The following is a 13,966-nucleotide window of genomic DNA, read 5'->3' on the forward strand; positions in this document are numbered from 1 at the left end:
TCCACTAAGTTCAGCTGATGCAGTAATCAGGAAGCATCAGAAGATAAACAGCAAACCGATCCAATCAGCGTGGAAGCTCTCCTAATACATTAGCCAATCAGCAGCGGCGGGTGTGCGTTTTGCCCTGCCCGCGGTGGTGTTCCTCCGCTGAGCTAAGGTCACCGCTGTCATTCGGTAGCTAACCAACAGCCGAAGGAGGCGGAGGAGACCCAGCAAAGGAAGGTGCACGAAAGAAGCAGCTAAACTCAGCAAAATGTCTCTGTCTAACAAACTCACACTGGACAAGGTGGACGTCAAGGGGAAGCGGGTCGTTATGAGGTGAGCGTTAATTATCGCCTGGCAGTTAGCTTCTGCTGGCACCGTAGCGGCTAATCGGAAATGAGATTATTGATGAGCTTCTCCAAAATGTCGTGTTTGTTCTTCCTGCGGTGGCAGACTGTTTGGTGCTCACACACAGTGATGTGAGGGCATTAAAGTGATAGCTAAATGGTGTCTGAGTCGGTTTAGTCCGACGGGCAGACGACAGGAAGTGAACTCGTCGGTTGTCACGTTTTCCTTTCATGTTACGTGCCTGTGCGGAGATGCTGCATGGATGGATGGAACCACTGGCATCCGAGTCAGTCCTGTAAAATACATCAGCATCCCTCTAATAATAATGAGTTTGTCAGTTAAAAACCTGAAAATTGATGATGAATGTTAGTGAAGTCTTCAGATTTCAGCTTAGGCCTCAAAGGAGATTTTAAAGGTGGTGATACAGACAGCACCAGGAACTATTTCATATATAGAGGGAAAACTAGCAATTGTTGGCGTGATCTATGAAAGGGATTATTAATTTCATAGTTAATGATAATCGACAAAAAATAACTATCGCAAATATCCAGATTCACATTTTGACATCCATTCTCAGTAGTTTAGGAGGCCCAAAACAGCCCAAAAAAGTCGAGTGATTTTTGACCTGGGATATGAAGGTTGAGCCAAATAAACACTTTAATTGCTTGAAAACTGAATCAAACAAGACTCTGACTTTATTAATCAGCCGACTGATCCATTTTAACAGGTAATGATTAGGCTCTAAGCCTAAGGTCACTGGCAATTCAGTCCAATTTGTTTGTTTTATTTTATTATTATTCCTATCTTCCAGTGAAATCTCTCTAGCAGAAAAGATGCCCTGCATCCTAGCTAGACACATCTGAAGTCAAATTTATATTAGTCTAATTTGCCAGTCATTCACTTTATATTTCTGCAGCCCCCTCCAGTGATCTTGAAGGCACTTTTGAAACTGACACCATGTGTGAAAATGTCAGAGGGCCATGCTGGTTCGCTCAGTTTGGTGATGCAACACCAGGTGGCTTAGAACAAGGTTCACCCGTATTGCTGAGTGTTAAAAGGTCAAAATTCACCACATGTTGAGTTATCCTAAATGTGAGCGAATGTTGTGCTGGTCTAAGACAGTCAGACAATGGGTTACATCAGATCACACCCAGGGCCTGTCGTGGCATGACACATGGTGGTGGTGTTTGTGTTGTTTTTTTTTTCCCCCAGATTCAGATGGAGGCAGTGAATCGGTGTTTCCTTACTGAAGAAGGCTGGCCCTAAATTGAAAAGGGGGAGGGGCTCTTTATTGAAAAGGGGAAAGGGCTACATGTTGCTATAGAGACCTGAAGTGGCAGACAGAATTGAAATGTGTTCAGCAGAGACTTGCAGCCGGCTTCCTCTGTCATGTAGGCTCCTGCTGCAGCATGAAACATGTCAGTTTTAAGGTTGCAAAATGTATTTATTTTTCCTTAGTCTTTGAAAGGGTTAGGGACTGTGTTGACTGAATTTATATTGGGGGTTGCTTCAATTCCAGCGAACAGAAAGATGAAGGCAAAAATGGAGAGTCAAACACAGTAGTGCCTTTTGGGGCTCTGAACAAAAGTGAGAAATACCCTCACATGTTAATGTACCAAACTTTACAGCATTAAAGAAAAGTTTAGTTTTACTTGATGGATTGCAGTAGACTTGAAGTCTACTGCAAGTGAATCTGCAATAACCAAACACTTCTAGTGTTGTTTACTTCTGACAGAGTCTTAAGTGACTGAAAATTCTCATTAGGATAGGAACACAAAGGGTTTTCTATTCCTTTTGAACCAGTATCGCGTCCTCTCTCTACAGAGCAGTGCACTTTTGGTGCAGGATCCTCTGATTAAACTGTTCAGTTAATCTCAGTAGGCTAGAGATGGGAAAATTACAAGAGGCAAGAAAGGAGGAAGATCATGATGTCCATTCATTTGTTCGTTGTGGTTTGAGTTTGCCATTGCCTAACCAGTGTTTGTTTCACCATGCAATATTAAGCTGCAATTTCCTCTCCTTGTAATGTTAGGTTTTACCAACTAAGGCAAAAAAGAAGTGGTGGCGTTTTATATTTGCAGTTTTAGCGAAATAAATGTTCATGAAAAACCAGCTGCTGAGCTGCTGTTAACTCCTTCATTGAGCTTATTTCTAGTTGTAAAGCAGCTAAAAGAGCTTTAGAGTCCACTGTGCTATAAACCGTATAAAGATCTGCATTCAAGAGCAACAGGGGGAAAAATGCAGAAATTTACAAAAATAGAGCGGAAAACTACCACAGCTTTTGGATGAGTGGCACCTGTGAACAAGATCCTACTGTTGAGCCTCTGAATTGCTGACCGATGGCTTTCAGACTAAGACAGTGGATTGCTGTAACAATGACTGCAGGAACCGAGTGCGTACAGGCTGTTCACGTCTCAGAGCATCAGGTCCCCAGAGGGAGGGAAAGGAGAGGCAGCTATGTAACCGGCTGGAGTACGAGGGACACGACGTGTACTCTAAGCTGCCAGTGTGCATCTGTGAAAAGGAAAACGGTTTCAGTTCCTGGCTCAAAATGGGCTTTTTTTCCCTTTAAAAACAAAGTCGACCAATTTCATGCATGAGTAATTTTTTTTTATTACGGTCCTGATTATTTTTGGGGGGGATTCAAGGTTAAATCCTTGAAAGTTAAAATGTATGTTCCTCTCTACATGGGAAATAAAAATAAAGTGTGCTAAAAGGCATTTTAGAGGAAAGCTTCTCAGCTAATGGAGATCTTTGTATTGACTGCTTGGCATCAGGGGACTCGAGCTGTTTATAGCTGACTCCAGGAGTCAATAGAGGAAGGAGAAGGGACCAAACACTGAGCTAAAAACGGTGCAAGATTTAAATCAAGACCTCCTGTCTCAGCTGCCAGTTACATCTGGTTTCTAACAAATGGGTAAGGTGTATAGTCTTAAAGCAGGGGTGGGGGAACGCCAGGCCTCTAGGGCCGGTGTCCTGCAGGTTTTAGATGTGTCCTTGATCCAACCCAGCTGATTGAAATGGCTAAATTACCCACTCAATATGTCTTGAAGTAATCATTTGATTCAGGTGTATTGACCCAGGGTGATATTTAAAACCTGCAGAACACTGGCCCTTGAGGCCTAGAGTTCCACACCCCTGTCTTAAAGTCTTGCCAAATTCCCTAAAATTTTGTAGCACTTTGTAGCATCCTGGTTTTATTTTCTGATGTGAAATGTTCAGAGGCAAGCATAAGCTGAGGTTTGAGATCTATCAGTTCACAATCTGGTTCTTCTTTTTCAGAGTCGACTTCAACGTTCCAATGAAGGACAAGGCGATCACAAACAACCAGAGGTAGCGTCTATTTTATTCTGGATCTTTTCAGTCTGTTATGCGTTAAGCAGCTGGGATTTCTAGAAGAGGAGCAGCAGATTTAGATTTGCTGAGAGCCTCCATCGGAAATGAAAACTAAAAACTGAAAAAATATGTAGTTTCCCAGTATGCTTTAATTCTGTTAAAACTCCATACATTGATGTCAAGATCTCACTGGCCTTGATTTTTGACAAATGTAACTGTAGTCTTTTAACAGAAAAGGGAGGAATATAACATTCCTAAAAGCAAGAACATTAACATTAAGTTGGAGTAAGTGTGACTTGATTCTTTTTTTTTTCTAAACACTCCTGTTCACTCGTGTGTTGCCTTCAGGATCAAGGCAGCCGTCCCCAGCATCCAGCACTGCCTGGATCATGGAGCCAAGTCTGTGGTGCTGATGAGTCACCTGGGCCGTCCTGACGGAAACGCCATGCCTGAGAAATACTCCCTGGAGCCCGTCGCTGCAGAGCTCAAGACCCTCCTAGGGAGGTGAGATGATGGCCTGAATAAGTGGTGTTTGTTAACAAGGGCAGAGGCGATGTCCTTGTTATGGTTGAAATATTCTGGTATTAGTAAGAAAGATATTAACACTATTTTTGGTTGCTTCTAGCAAAGGCAGATTTGTTTTGTTTAAAATGTATATATCTGTCTGTCTATACACTAAAGAAGAGAAAATCTGCTCTAAGAACCAATCATAATCACACTCACTAATTCTGTGACTGTAGGGACGTCACCTTCCTGAAGGACTGTGTGGGCCCTGAGGTGGAAGCTGCCTGTGCTGACCCCACCTCTGGATCCGTCATCCTGCTGGAGAACCTCCGCTTCCACGTTGCCGAGGAGGGCAAAGGGAAGGATTCCTCTGGGAACAAGGTGAGTCTCTGAGGTTTGAGTGTTAACGGTGGTTAGGCTCGGCAGCGTTATGTGTGGTTTGGGCTTCTGAGAATTTTTTTTTTTTTTGTGTGTGTCAGTTTTCCTAAAGACAGAATATTGGTCTGTCATTTAAGACTACAGTCATATTAGAAACTTGAATATTTAGTCTCCTAACTGCCATCGGTGTGAAGAAGAGCACAATAACTTACAGCTACAATCAAGTTCCTATTATTTTCAGAACTTGCATGTAGTCCTACAGTTTGTCTCTTTACTTCCAGTCCTCTACTTTTTCTTTTTGCCTCCATCTAAAAGAAGTTGAACATTACCTCTCACAACACACTGTGAAGTGAATTTTTCACAGAGATTAAAATAATGTAGTTTGGCCAACTGGGTTTTCCTCCATTTGCGTCACATGGCAATTTGCTGCATCACAAATGTAACTGAGCAAGTTGTTATTTGGCAACCAAGCCGTACACTGAGAACAGACCAGGCTTTATCCACGAACATGCTGCAGTTGAATTTTCGAGCACAAAAGACACAGAATGAGAGCGTCAGTGCGAAAGGGAATGTGGCCCAATCATTTTGTCAACATAATCACTGGAAAATTGTATTTGAAAATATGACCCAGGCCTCAGACAAAGGTGTCTTTTTATAGTTTAAAAAAAGTGTGTTCTATATTTTACACACTTTCAATAAGACCTAAAAAGATGCAAAGTGAAGCAGAAAAATGGCCACCACCTTGTCGGTTCAGCAGATTTTCTTTGTGCTCGGTCACATGGAGGAAGACTCAGTCACTCCAGCTGCAGCTTCTCCTGAAATTGCTGCATCACCGTCTGACATCACAGTGCTGGTGCAGAGACTGTTTTGTAGCACACTGTTAACCTCACTATGTTCGTAGGATAAACGAACTGTGATCCAAAATGTGACTAAACTTTTCTAAAAAGCCCTAATGATGCAACACACACAATAACAGGCTTTCATTTACCTATTTAAGATAAATTTGGTCATTTGTGTTTTTATTGAAATTCATATTCGTCTACTCATAAGCCATTTATGTTGTGCTTTAGTAAGGCTGCTGTAGGAGCAATTTCCCATCTCTGGGATAAATAGTCTGGTTGGAGAATGCCTGGTTGCACTCCCTAATCTCCTCCTTTATGCTGAGGCACAAATATTGTAGCATATTCAAACTCACAGACAGACGCTGTCTGAAATGAGCATCGGTCTGACCCGTGGCCGAGCACCACTTTTGACCTGTTGACATTTATCTTGAAGGTCGGTGGGCTTTTCCTGTCCTGTGAGGCCTCGTTGGTATGCCGGTTGGTTTCTACTGTACCGCTGTAGTGTATCACACCACGGTCTCTTTATTTTTAGCTCATTATAAAAACATGAAATGGTCTCACTTTCTCACTTAAATGGGCGCTCCACTGCTTTTTACACCAGGAGGAGGACTCGGCCTGTGAAACTGTAAAGTGTTTTCTGTAGCTGTGAAAGTTCATCAGGGTTATTTCAGCTTGGAGGTCTGGCTATTAAAAGCATCAGTGTGTTGAACTACGGGGGAAGATCCATATTTAGTTTTACCCAGTTTATTTTTTGGGTTGAAGCAAGTAGTTAGTCTGGTCAAGTAATAGAAAACCAATCTGCAGCTATTCGATTATTTTACAAAAATTGCTAACTTTTGTTGGTTTCTGAAGCTCATACTCTTTGGAGGGGGGTAAAAGTTTAAAGCCTGAAGCCTGTCCCGTGGAAAGAAGTGACCTGGGCTCCCTGGCATTTGGTCGACCCCTAAGGAGCTCTCTTGACCTTTACTCTGCCTACAGTCTCACAGTTGTGACCTTTCCCTGTTAAAGTGCATGCGAAACCTGACCCACAATGTACTGACTGAATCTTGATGGATAAACTGAGTTCATATTGACAGCAGTGCGATTATACCTGGACACAAAATGGAGTTGAGCTTGAAGATATTTGGCTATGTAGGTGTTGCCCTTTGCTCATTGGTGGCAAGTATATTAGCTTTTATTTGTATGTGGACAGTGGAACTGGATTAGAGCTGAAACAAGGAAAAACTGCTTTGAGATCAGGATGATGACACATGCAGCATCAGTTCGCAGGACTTAAACGAGTCCCTGAATTTAGGCCAACAGTCTTGTTGAAGTAAAATGGATGAACTCTTGCTTTTGCACTTTGCAGCCTTAACAAATGGTGTTTGTCTTCTCTTGTCTTTCCAGACGAAGGCAACCCAGGAGCAGATTGACTCCTTCAGAGCGTCTTTGTCCAAACTGGGAGACGTTTACGTCAATGATGCCTTTGGGACGGCTCACAGAGCGCACAGGTGAGCGCCACGCAGGTCAGGTGGATACAGTGATGATCACTAAGTGACATCTGCGGTTTCAAAGCAGATGGTCTTTGAGAAGTTTTAATTCGATTAGTTTAATTAAATGGTATAATTCAGTAGTTTGTAACTTCTTCTTCCTTGTCGCTGTTAGCTCCATGGTGGGAGTGAATCTGCCTCAGAAGGCAGCTGGTTTCCTCATGAAGAAGGAGCTCGACTACTTTGCCATGGCTCTGGAAAAACCTCAGAGGCCCTTCCTGGCTATCCTCGGAGGGTGAGAACATCTCTTTTTAACAGATGAAGTTTGAAAATGTTGGCTGGACAATATAAAAAAACTACGCAGAGCATGGTCACTAGTTCTGATTTGTGTCCACTTTAGACATTATTTTCTTCTGCTCAGTTCTTTAGGAAGTGTCACAGGGTGTCCAGCCAGGAATGGAGGAAAAGCTCATTATGTTGTCTGTGGTGTCACTGTGCACTGCTTTATTCAAGGCTCAGTGAGCAGGCAGATCCAGGATTAAGATTTAAGTTGGTTTTGATTTATACTCTAACCCCTGATTTATGGTCACAAATATTTGGTGGTCAACAAGCAAAATTTTATGTACGTTTTAAACCTTTTATCATGTGTCTGCAAATTATGCTCAGAAAGAAAACTGCCCATTGACCTTCTGTGCACAGAAGTAAAACTACAGTTTCCACCATTAAGTGAGGACTTCCAAAATAAACAACTTTATTTTCTAACAGTCGCTAATCGTGTCAAAGTGTTGTATAAGGTTAACCATTAGAATGTATTTCTATTTAATTGTATAGAAATTGCTTCCATACAGTGAGAATAAGAGCTGCTTCTCAGGAATAATGACTTGATCAACAGTTTTAGTGAGACTGTGGCACCGTTTCCTGTAGCTTTGTACCTCTGTCCTGCCGTGGTTTCATAACCCTTAACTTGCTTTGTCTGCTGCTGGCCAGATGTGGCAACATGCCAGAGTACATTGTGCAACAATTGCTGGCAGTCGGCGTCGACTGCTGCAGCCAATCAGCTCCTCGGTGAGGATGCTGACCATTAGCGTGTAAATGATTAGCCACTGAATCTCAGTATTTAACCTCGTCTATATCATCGAACTTTTTAATCAGTTATTGACCAGTAACAATTCCACATGAAAGTCAATATTTATAGAAAATTTTGCCATCTATTTGGACAGAGTTCTTGTTTAAGCTGTTGTTGAAGTGTGGGGGCTGTCAACTGACAGCTTTTAAACCCCTGACTTACAACATTACACCTGCAACAGGAGACTGCAGACTTTTCTGCAGCTCAAAGTCATCAGCGGTGAGGTTAATGGTACAGAGGTGCAGATAAATCGATTAGCAGCTTCGCTTTCTGATTTCACTGACATAATTCTTTTTAATAACTACAGTTGAAATGTAATAACAGTGCAGATCTATTGATAAGGGTTTGGTATAATGACAGAAGGTTGTGTTCAAATATTGGAATAATCAAAAAAAAACAAACAGATTATTTAACCATTTCTTGTCATTAATGGTTTTCCTGCACTGTTCTGTGTGGTGGGATGCAATACAATATAATATCTAAGCAGCTCCATGAGCCAATATTTAACAAAAATGGAGAAATAATGCACTGCTAAAAGACTTCGAACTACTAAAGTTTGTCTCAGTGTAACTAGATGCTACTTTGAAAAGAAGAGTTTCATTCAAAGCCAAAGACGACAGCAGCTGTCATGAAGCCTACATGAAACCCTTCAAGCATAAAGGAAGAGGAGGCCCTCTCTCCACCACAGAGAGCCAGTGAAGATTTTTGCTTGAAATGCCTAATTTTATATAATCAGAGATTTAATTGAATTATTGACTCACAGGACTTTGCATTAGGAAGCAGTGGGTTCATCAGATGCCCTGCAGCAAAAGACTCTGCAGTTTTGATAAAGAGAGAAAATCTAAGGATAAAATTTAGCTTTGACATCTTAACTAATAAAATAAACCAGTTTTTAGCTCCTGTATGTACAGATGAGTGAATTTCAGGATTGTCACTGTTTATCTGTTCTGACGTGTTTTCTCTCTCTGTTTCAGAGCAAAGGTGAAAGATAAGATCCAGCTGATCAACAACATGTTGGATAAGGTTGATGAGATGATCATCGGGGGTGGCATGGCTTTCACCTTCCTCAAAGTCCTCAACAACATGGAGGTGAGGAGGAGGATGCGTCGCCAAAGCAATTCGAAAATGAAACCGTTAAAAATGGTGGCTCAAGTGACTTCACCTGATGGAGGTCGCCTGCTCTGTGCCTCAGAAAGCTTTGAGCTTCAGCTCATTGTTTAGCGGTCCATAGTTTGCATTTACACTTGCTCCCCTCGTGCTGGATGAACCTCCCCAAAAAAGAAGACTCGGTTAAAAAACAAATGCTTTTTGAGTCTTGAGTGGATTTGTTTCTTAGTTTTCCATGAGTATTCATGTTTTAACCTCAGTGTTCAGCCTCAGGTAGATTAATAAAATAAAATTTCTCCTTCTAATGGAGCTCACACTTGGACTTTTGTAGTGACGAAACGGTCTTGTGAAACAGTTTTGTTTGCATCACTGCAGAGACCGAAAGTCACGATCGTGACCTAAATTTGACTTCTTGACGAGCAGATTTTATTCAGTTTCCTCCTCCTGGTTTTATTTGCCCAGTTTATGAAATGAATAGCTACCACAAACCCAGTAATAGTGATAAGTTGCTGCCTGCCTGGGCAAAAAGATTCCTAATCTCACTAAGCTCACAGTTGAACCATGAGGCAAGAGCAGAGGTATGAAGACCGAGTGGGTGTGAGGTGAAAGAAGCTGGAGCTCTTAAAAATGACAGGATGTTACTTATTGTGATTTGTGCTTCAATGCAAACAGTTACAGGTGCAGCTATAAAATTCTTATCTCGGTCATTTGTGACATTGCATAACTTTTTAGATTTAGTAAACTTGGAAACTACAGAGCAAAAAGGTGAGGTTATTTTGCACCACAATGGGCAAATCTGCCCTGTGAAACGGGCATCCTCTGACTGTTCCTGTTTGAGCGGTAAATGTTGTGTACATTCCTAAATGATCTTGATCCATCTGAGGCTGCAAGATATCAGAAAGCTGTTGTCACTTGCCTTTAAATGGCACTGAGCGTCTCCACTAGAAATGACACAAACTTGCTCGACACATGAAGGGTGTAAAGTAAAATAAGTTTCAGCATCAGCTTGACTCGGCAGTTTTCATCTCGTGGGGTAGCTTCGGTGCAACTTCCAAACATTAAGTAGGACTTGAACACAAAACCTCTTTGAGACTCGTATAGAAGAAAACCCAAATTATGAATCATGCAGTGATAAATGTCTGCAGGTTTGAGTAAATGTTTTTTTCTTCTTGCAATCCTGTCTGTATCATATAGAAACATCAGATTTCGGAGGGCAGTATATTAATTTATTTTTTTAAAGTAATGGTCATGGAAGTTTGCGGTAAATCTTAAAATGTATAGCTGAATATAAAGTTTTAGATGCAAAACTTAGGATGTTCAATGTGTCCCCATTCTGAATACTCTTCACATATAGTTCCTCAGATTTACTTGTTTTTAAATTGTGTCTTTGCTGGTTTCATGTAAGTCACAAATCTTTTCTCCCGTCCTCCTGCTCCTGTCAGATCGGTACCTCCCTGTATGACGAGGAGGGCGCTGGCATCGTCAAAGACTTGATGGCCAAAGCTGAGAAGAACAAAGTCAAGATCACGCTGCCCGTCGACTTCGTCACTGCTGACAAGTTCGACGAACATGCCGCCACCGGTACTGCAACAGTTGCTGCTGGCATCCCTGCCGGCTGGATGGTGAGAAAGGACAAGTTATTTTAATTTAAAACTACTTAATGGACTATGAAGAAAGGTTAAGCATTCTTTCCTCCTCTGCAGGGTCTGGACTGTGGACCCGAGAGCTCTAAGGCCTACGCAGAGGCGGTCGGCAGGGCCAAGCAGATCGTGTGGAACGGTCCGGTCGGTGTGTTCGAGTGGGACAACTTCGCCAAAGGGACGAAGAACATGATGGACAAAGTGGTCGAGGTGACCAAATCTGGCTGCATCACAATCATCGGTAAGAAAGAGGAGACGAATGAAGAGCTTGTTTAATTCACTTGCAGTGCTGCAGTGCTTTCAACCTGCATTTCTTCTAATGGTCAGAAGGGGGTGATGTCAGCATGTAAATGAAATCGGATTACGTAGAAGTCTGAGGGAATCACTGTTTGGGATGTTGTCTGTGACCTCTAAACACTTTCCTGATTTGTTTAGAGTTGTAGTCACAACTTTCAAGTCTTACTGGAAATGGCATGCTGTTTTTATAGTTGATGCTCCTTATTCAGTCAAAAAGGTTGGTGAAGTCGTGTTTTAGGGTAGGGCTACCTTGACGTGTTCCTTAGTTTCACTCAGTTTCATCCCTCGCTCATCACAAGGAGAGTTTACTGTGATTTATTTGTAGTCTGGTTTATGGGACACAAGTGTTTACTGGAGACACACAGGGACTCGTGCTGCATTCAAGAACATCACGTTTACTTATAGTACAGCTTTACAGTTCTGACTTTTAATCTTCCAGGTTCAGTTCCACATTTATTTATATTTTATATCGCTTTTATTACTGACAAATGATGATAAACAAAATGTTTGAGTATGCAAAGCTGAGAAAAGCTTTGTTTCCTCTCTCTCTGCACCTTTTAAACTGTCAGATAAAAGCAGATCTTTCATAATGAGGTGTGATCTTACATCTGATTTGTTTGCTGTGCAAACAGTAGCACCATATGTGCAGTTAGTCCAAAAATGAGTCATTTATGATGGTTTTACTGCAGCCACGTCCCCTTCTTACTAATATTCAGTGATCGTAAATGTTATGAGGGGATTTACAGCGAGATTAAATGATGAGGCTGTTTGATTGGGCAAAAAAAACCCCAACCCATAAATGTGCACAAAGAGAAAGTAAAAGTATAATTTAATGGCATTTTTATACCTTTAAATCGTTCACGTGTGTTTGTGTTCAGGTGGGGGTGACACCGCTACTTGCTGCGCCAAGTGGAACACAGAAGACAAAGTCAGCCATGTCAGCACGGGAGGCGGAGCCAGCCTGGAGCTGCTGGAGGGTATGTGATGGGAGAAGCTGCCCCATGTTCACTCACAAAATAGAAAACACTGTTTTTAACATGTTGAGCCTGACTGAGCGTCTGCTCTTTGTGTCCTCAGGTAAAGTCCTGCCAGGTGTGGATGCCCTGAGTAACGCTTAAACCTTCATCAACTGGAGAGCGAGTGTGTGTACGAGAGGTGGTTAGCTACGCAGCCAGACTCCTGTTTACTCCCAGAACATCCCCAGAAGTGAAATAAGACAAATCCCATCTTTACCCTGCAGCCGTTTCATGTTCAGTCTTTGTTTTTGAAGTTGTGACTCAGAGGAGGAAAACATCGCCTCACACCTGCTGTCGTTAATGAGTAGAGCGCCCTGCCTTACTTCGACATGCTTCTCAAAGCCACTCTGCTGAAAGTAGGAGCCTTTACTTAACGGTTAGGACAAAAAAGATCAACCTCATCAAGGTGGAAGTTGTTTCTTTCTGCTGAAACACAAACGGCCTCTGCACTGACTGAATCTGGGTTCAAACAGCAACGTCTGCTTCACTGTAAACTTCCGCAGTGGCTCGTGTGTGTAAATGTTTTGCTGCGTCACTTTTGCCTCCCTGGGAACGTCACTACACCACCCTGAGTGTGTATACATGCAGAGTATATATATTAAAATATATGAGAGAAATGGTAACTTGGTGTGTTACATTTTGTCTGTTGGCACTAACGTCTGCTCTGGTCGTCTGTCCTCTGTGGTGGTTGTTGGTTTCGAGCGGCTTCAGACTGAGATGTCTCTGCTGATCGGTTCAGGCTAATAAAACTGTCTCTGTGTTAAAAACTCTGCTGTGAACGACTCCTCATTTGAAGGTGTTACTGTGATAGAAATGCAGCCATTTACTGGTGAAACTGATGGTGCGATAAAACTTATTCTGGGACATCTGCATCAGCAGGACAGGAAACCTTTGTAGCAGGAAACTGCCTGGTGGTGGTCGTCTCTGTCTTTAGTTTTGACCCTTCATAATGTCTCCAAATCTCTCTGGCATGCCTGACTTCAGTGTCAGGGTTCAAATCCTGATGGTGAGACACATTTTGTGGTCTCCTGCTGGTCTACCTGCTTATTATTATTATTATTATTATTATTATTATTATATTTTTTTTAAAGGAGTGATCATAATAAAAAATGTCCTTAAAAACCAACTTCTTCCAAAGATGTAGGAGTTTATGTATTATGAGTAGCTCATGACTTTTAAAGGTTACCCTTATTAACCATAAATAGTAGACTTGAGTCGGCTTCTCTCTAAGTTTAAGCAGCATACGAACTATCATGAGAGTAATAGGGGCTCAAATTCTGGAATCCGACAAGTCATACCAGGATTTCCAACAAATGTCTCTTAATGATGTAATTTTGATTGGATGTTGTGTATCACAGTGAACAGGTGATGCTCCCGTGTGGTTGGGCTGGAGGTTTGAGAACCACAATCCTGTACTGTTGTGTTTGACCCAAAGTCATGTTTTCTTTTATTTAATCAAAGAGCCACTTTAGAAGCTTCTTATTGTTTTCAAATTTAAGAATAACTGTGTGAGATGATGAATGAGCCTGAATTTAGGACTTTATAATCAGCTAATCTGACACAGAGCCTGAACCCACCGAGGACTAAGAAGCTGTTAACTCGGAAGTTATTAATGAAGACTTTCACCAGCATGTCAAAACAATCCATTAAAGACGAAATGATTTACATGACTCTGGCTTTATTAAGAAGAAAAACCTCTCTGGCTTTATTATTTACCACATAGAATCACTGTGTAAACATAATGTACTTGAACACCACGGTTATTATAATGACTAAAAATAGGTTTGAAAAAATGTCATTAAATGGAACCAAAATGTTTAAAAAAAAAAAAAAAAAAGTAAAACTGAAACACTGTTGCGTACTTGCAAAACAAAAATAAAACCAAAAATAAGTTAATCAAATAACTTTATTTTATTAACAA

At 41.5% G+C, this 13,966-nt stretch overlaps 1 protein-coding gene across 1 annotated transcript; it reads left to right on the forward strand.

Moving 5' to 3' along the window:
- Positions 1-138: 138 nt before the first annotated feature.
- On the forward strand, positions 139-12,812 carry pgk1 (phosphoglycerate kinase 1). Its single transcript, XM_087847454.1, has 11 exons — positions 139-318; positions 3,613-3,663; positions 4,015-4,170; positions 4,407-4,551; positions 6,777-6,880; positions 7,035-7,154; positions 8,960-9,074; positions 10,535-10,714; positions 10,796-10,973; positions 11,908-12,006; positions 12,107-12,812. The coding sequence occupies exons 1-11, from the start codon at positions 254-256 to the stop codon at positions 12,145-12,147; spliced, it is 1,254 nt and encodes a 417-aa protein (XP_087703580.1). The 5' UTR covers positions 139-253; the 3' UTR covers positions 12,148-12,812.
- The last annotated feature ends 1,154 nt before the right edge of the window (positions 12,813-13,966 follow it).

This window comes from Neolamprologus brichardi, chromosome 10 (genome assembly GCF_056152115.1).
Source record: "Neolamprologus brichardi isolate AB-2024 chromosome 10, ASM5615211v1, whole genome shotgun sequence".
Classification (NCBI taxonomy): Eukaryota; Metazoa; Chordata; class Actinopteri; order Cichliformes; family Cichlidae; genus Neolamprologus; species Neolamprologus brichardi.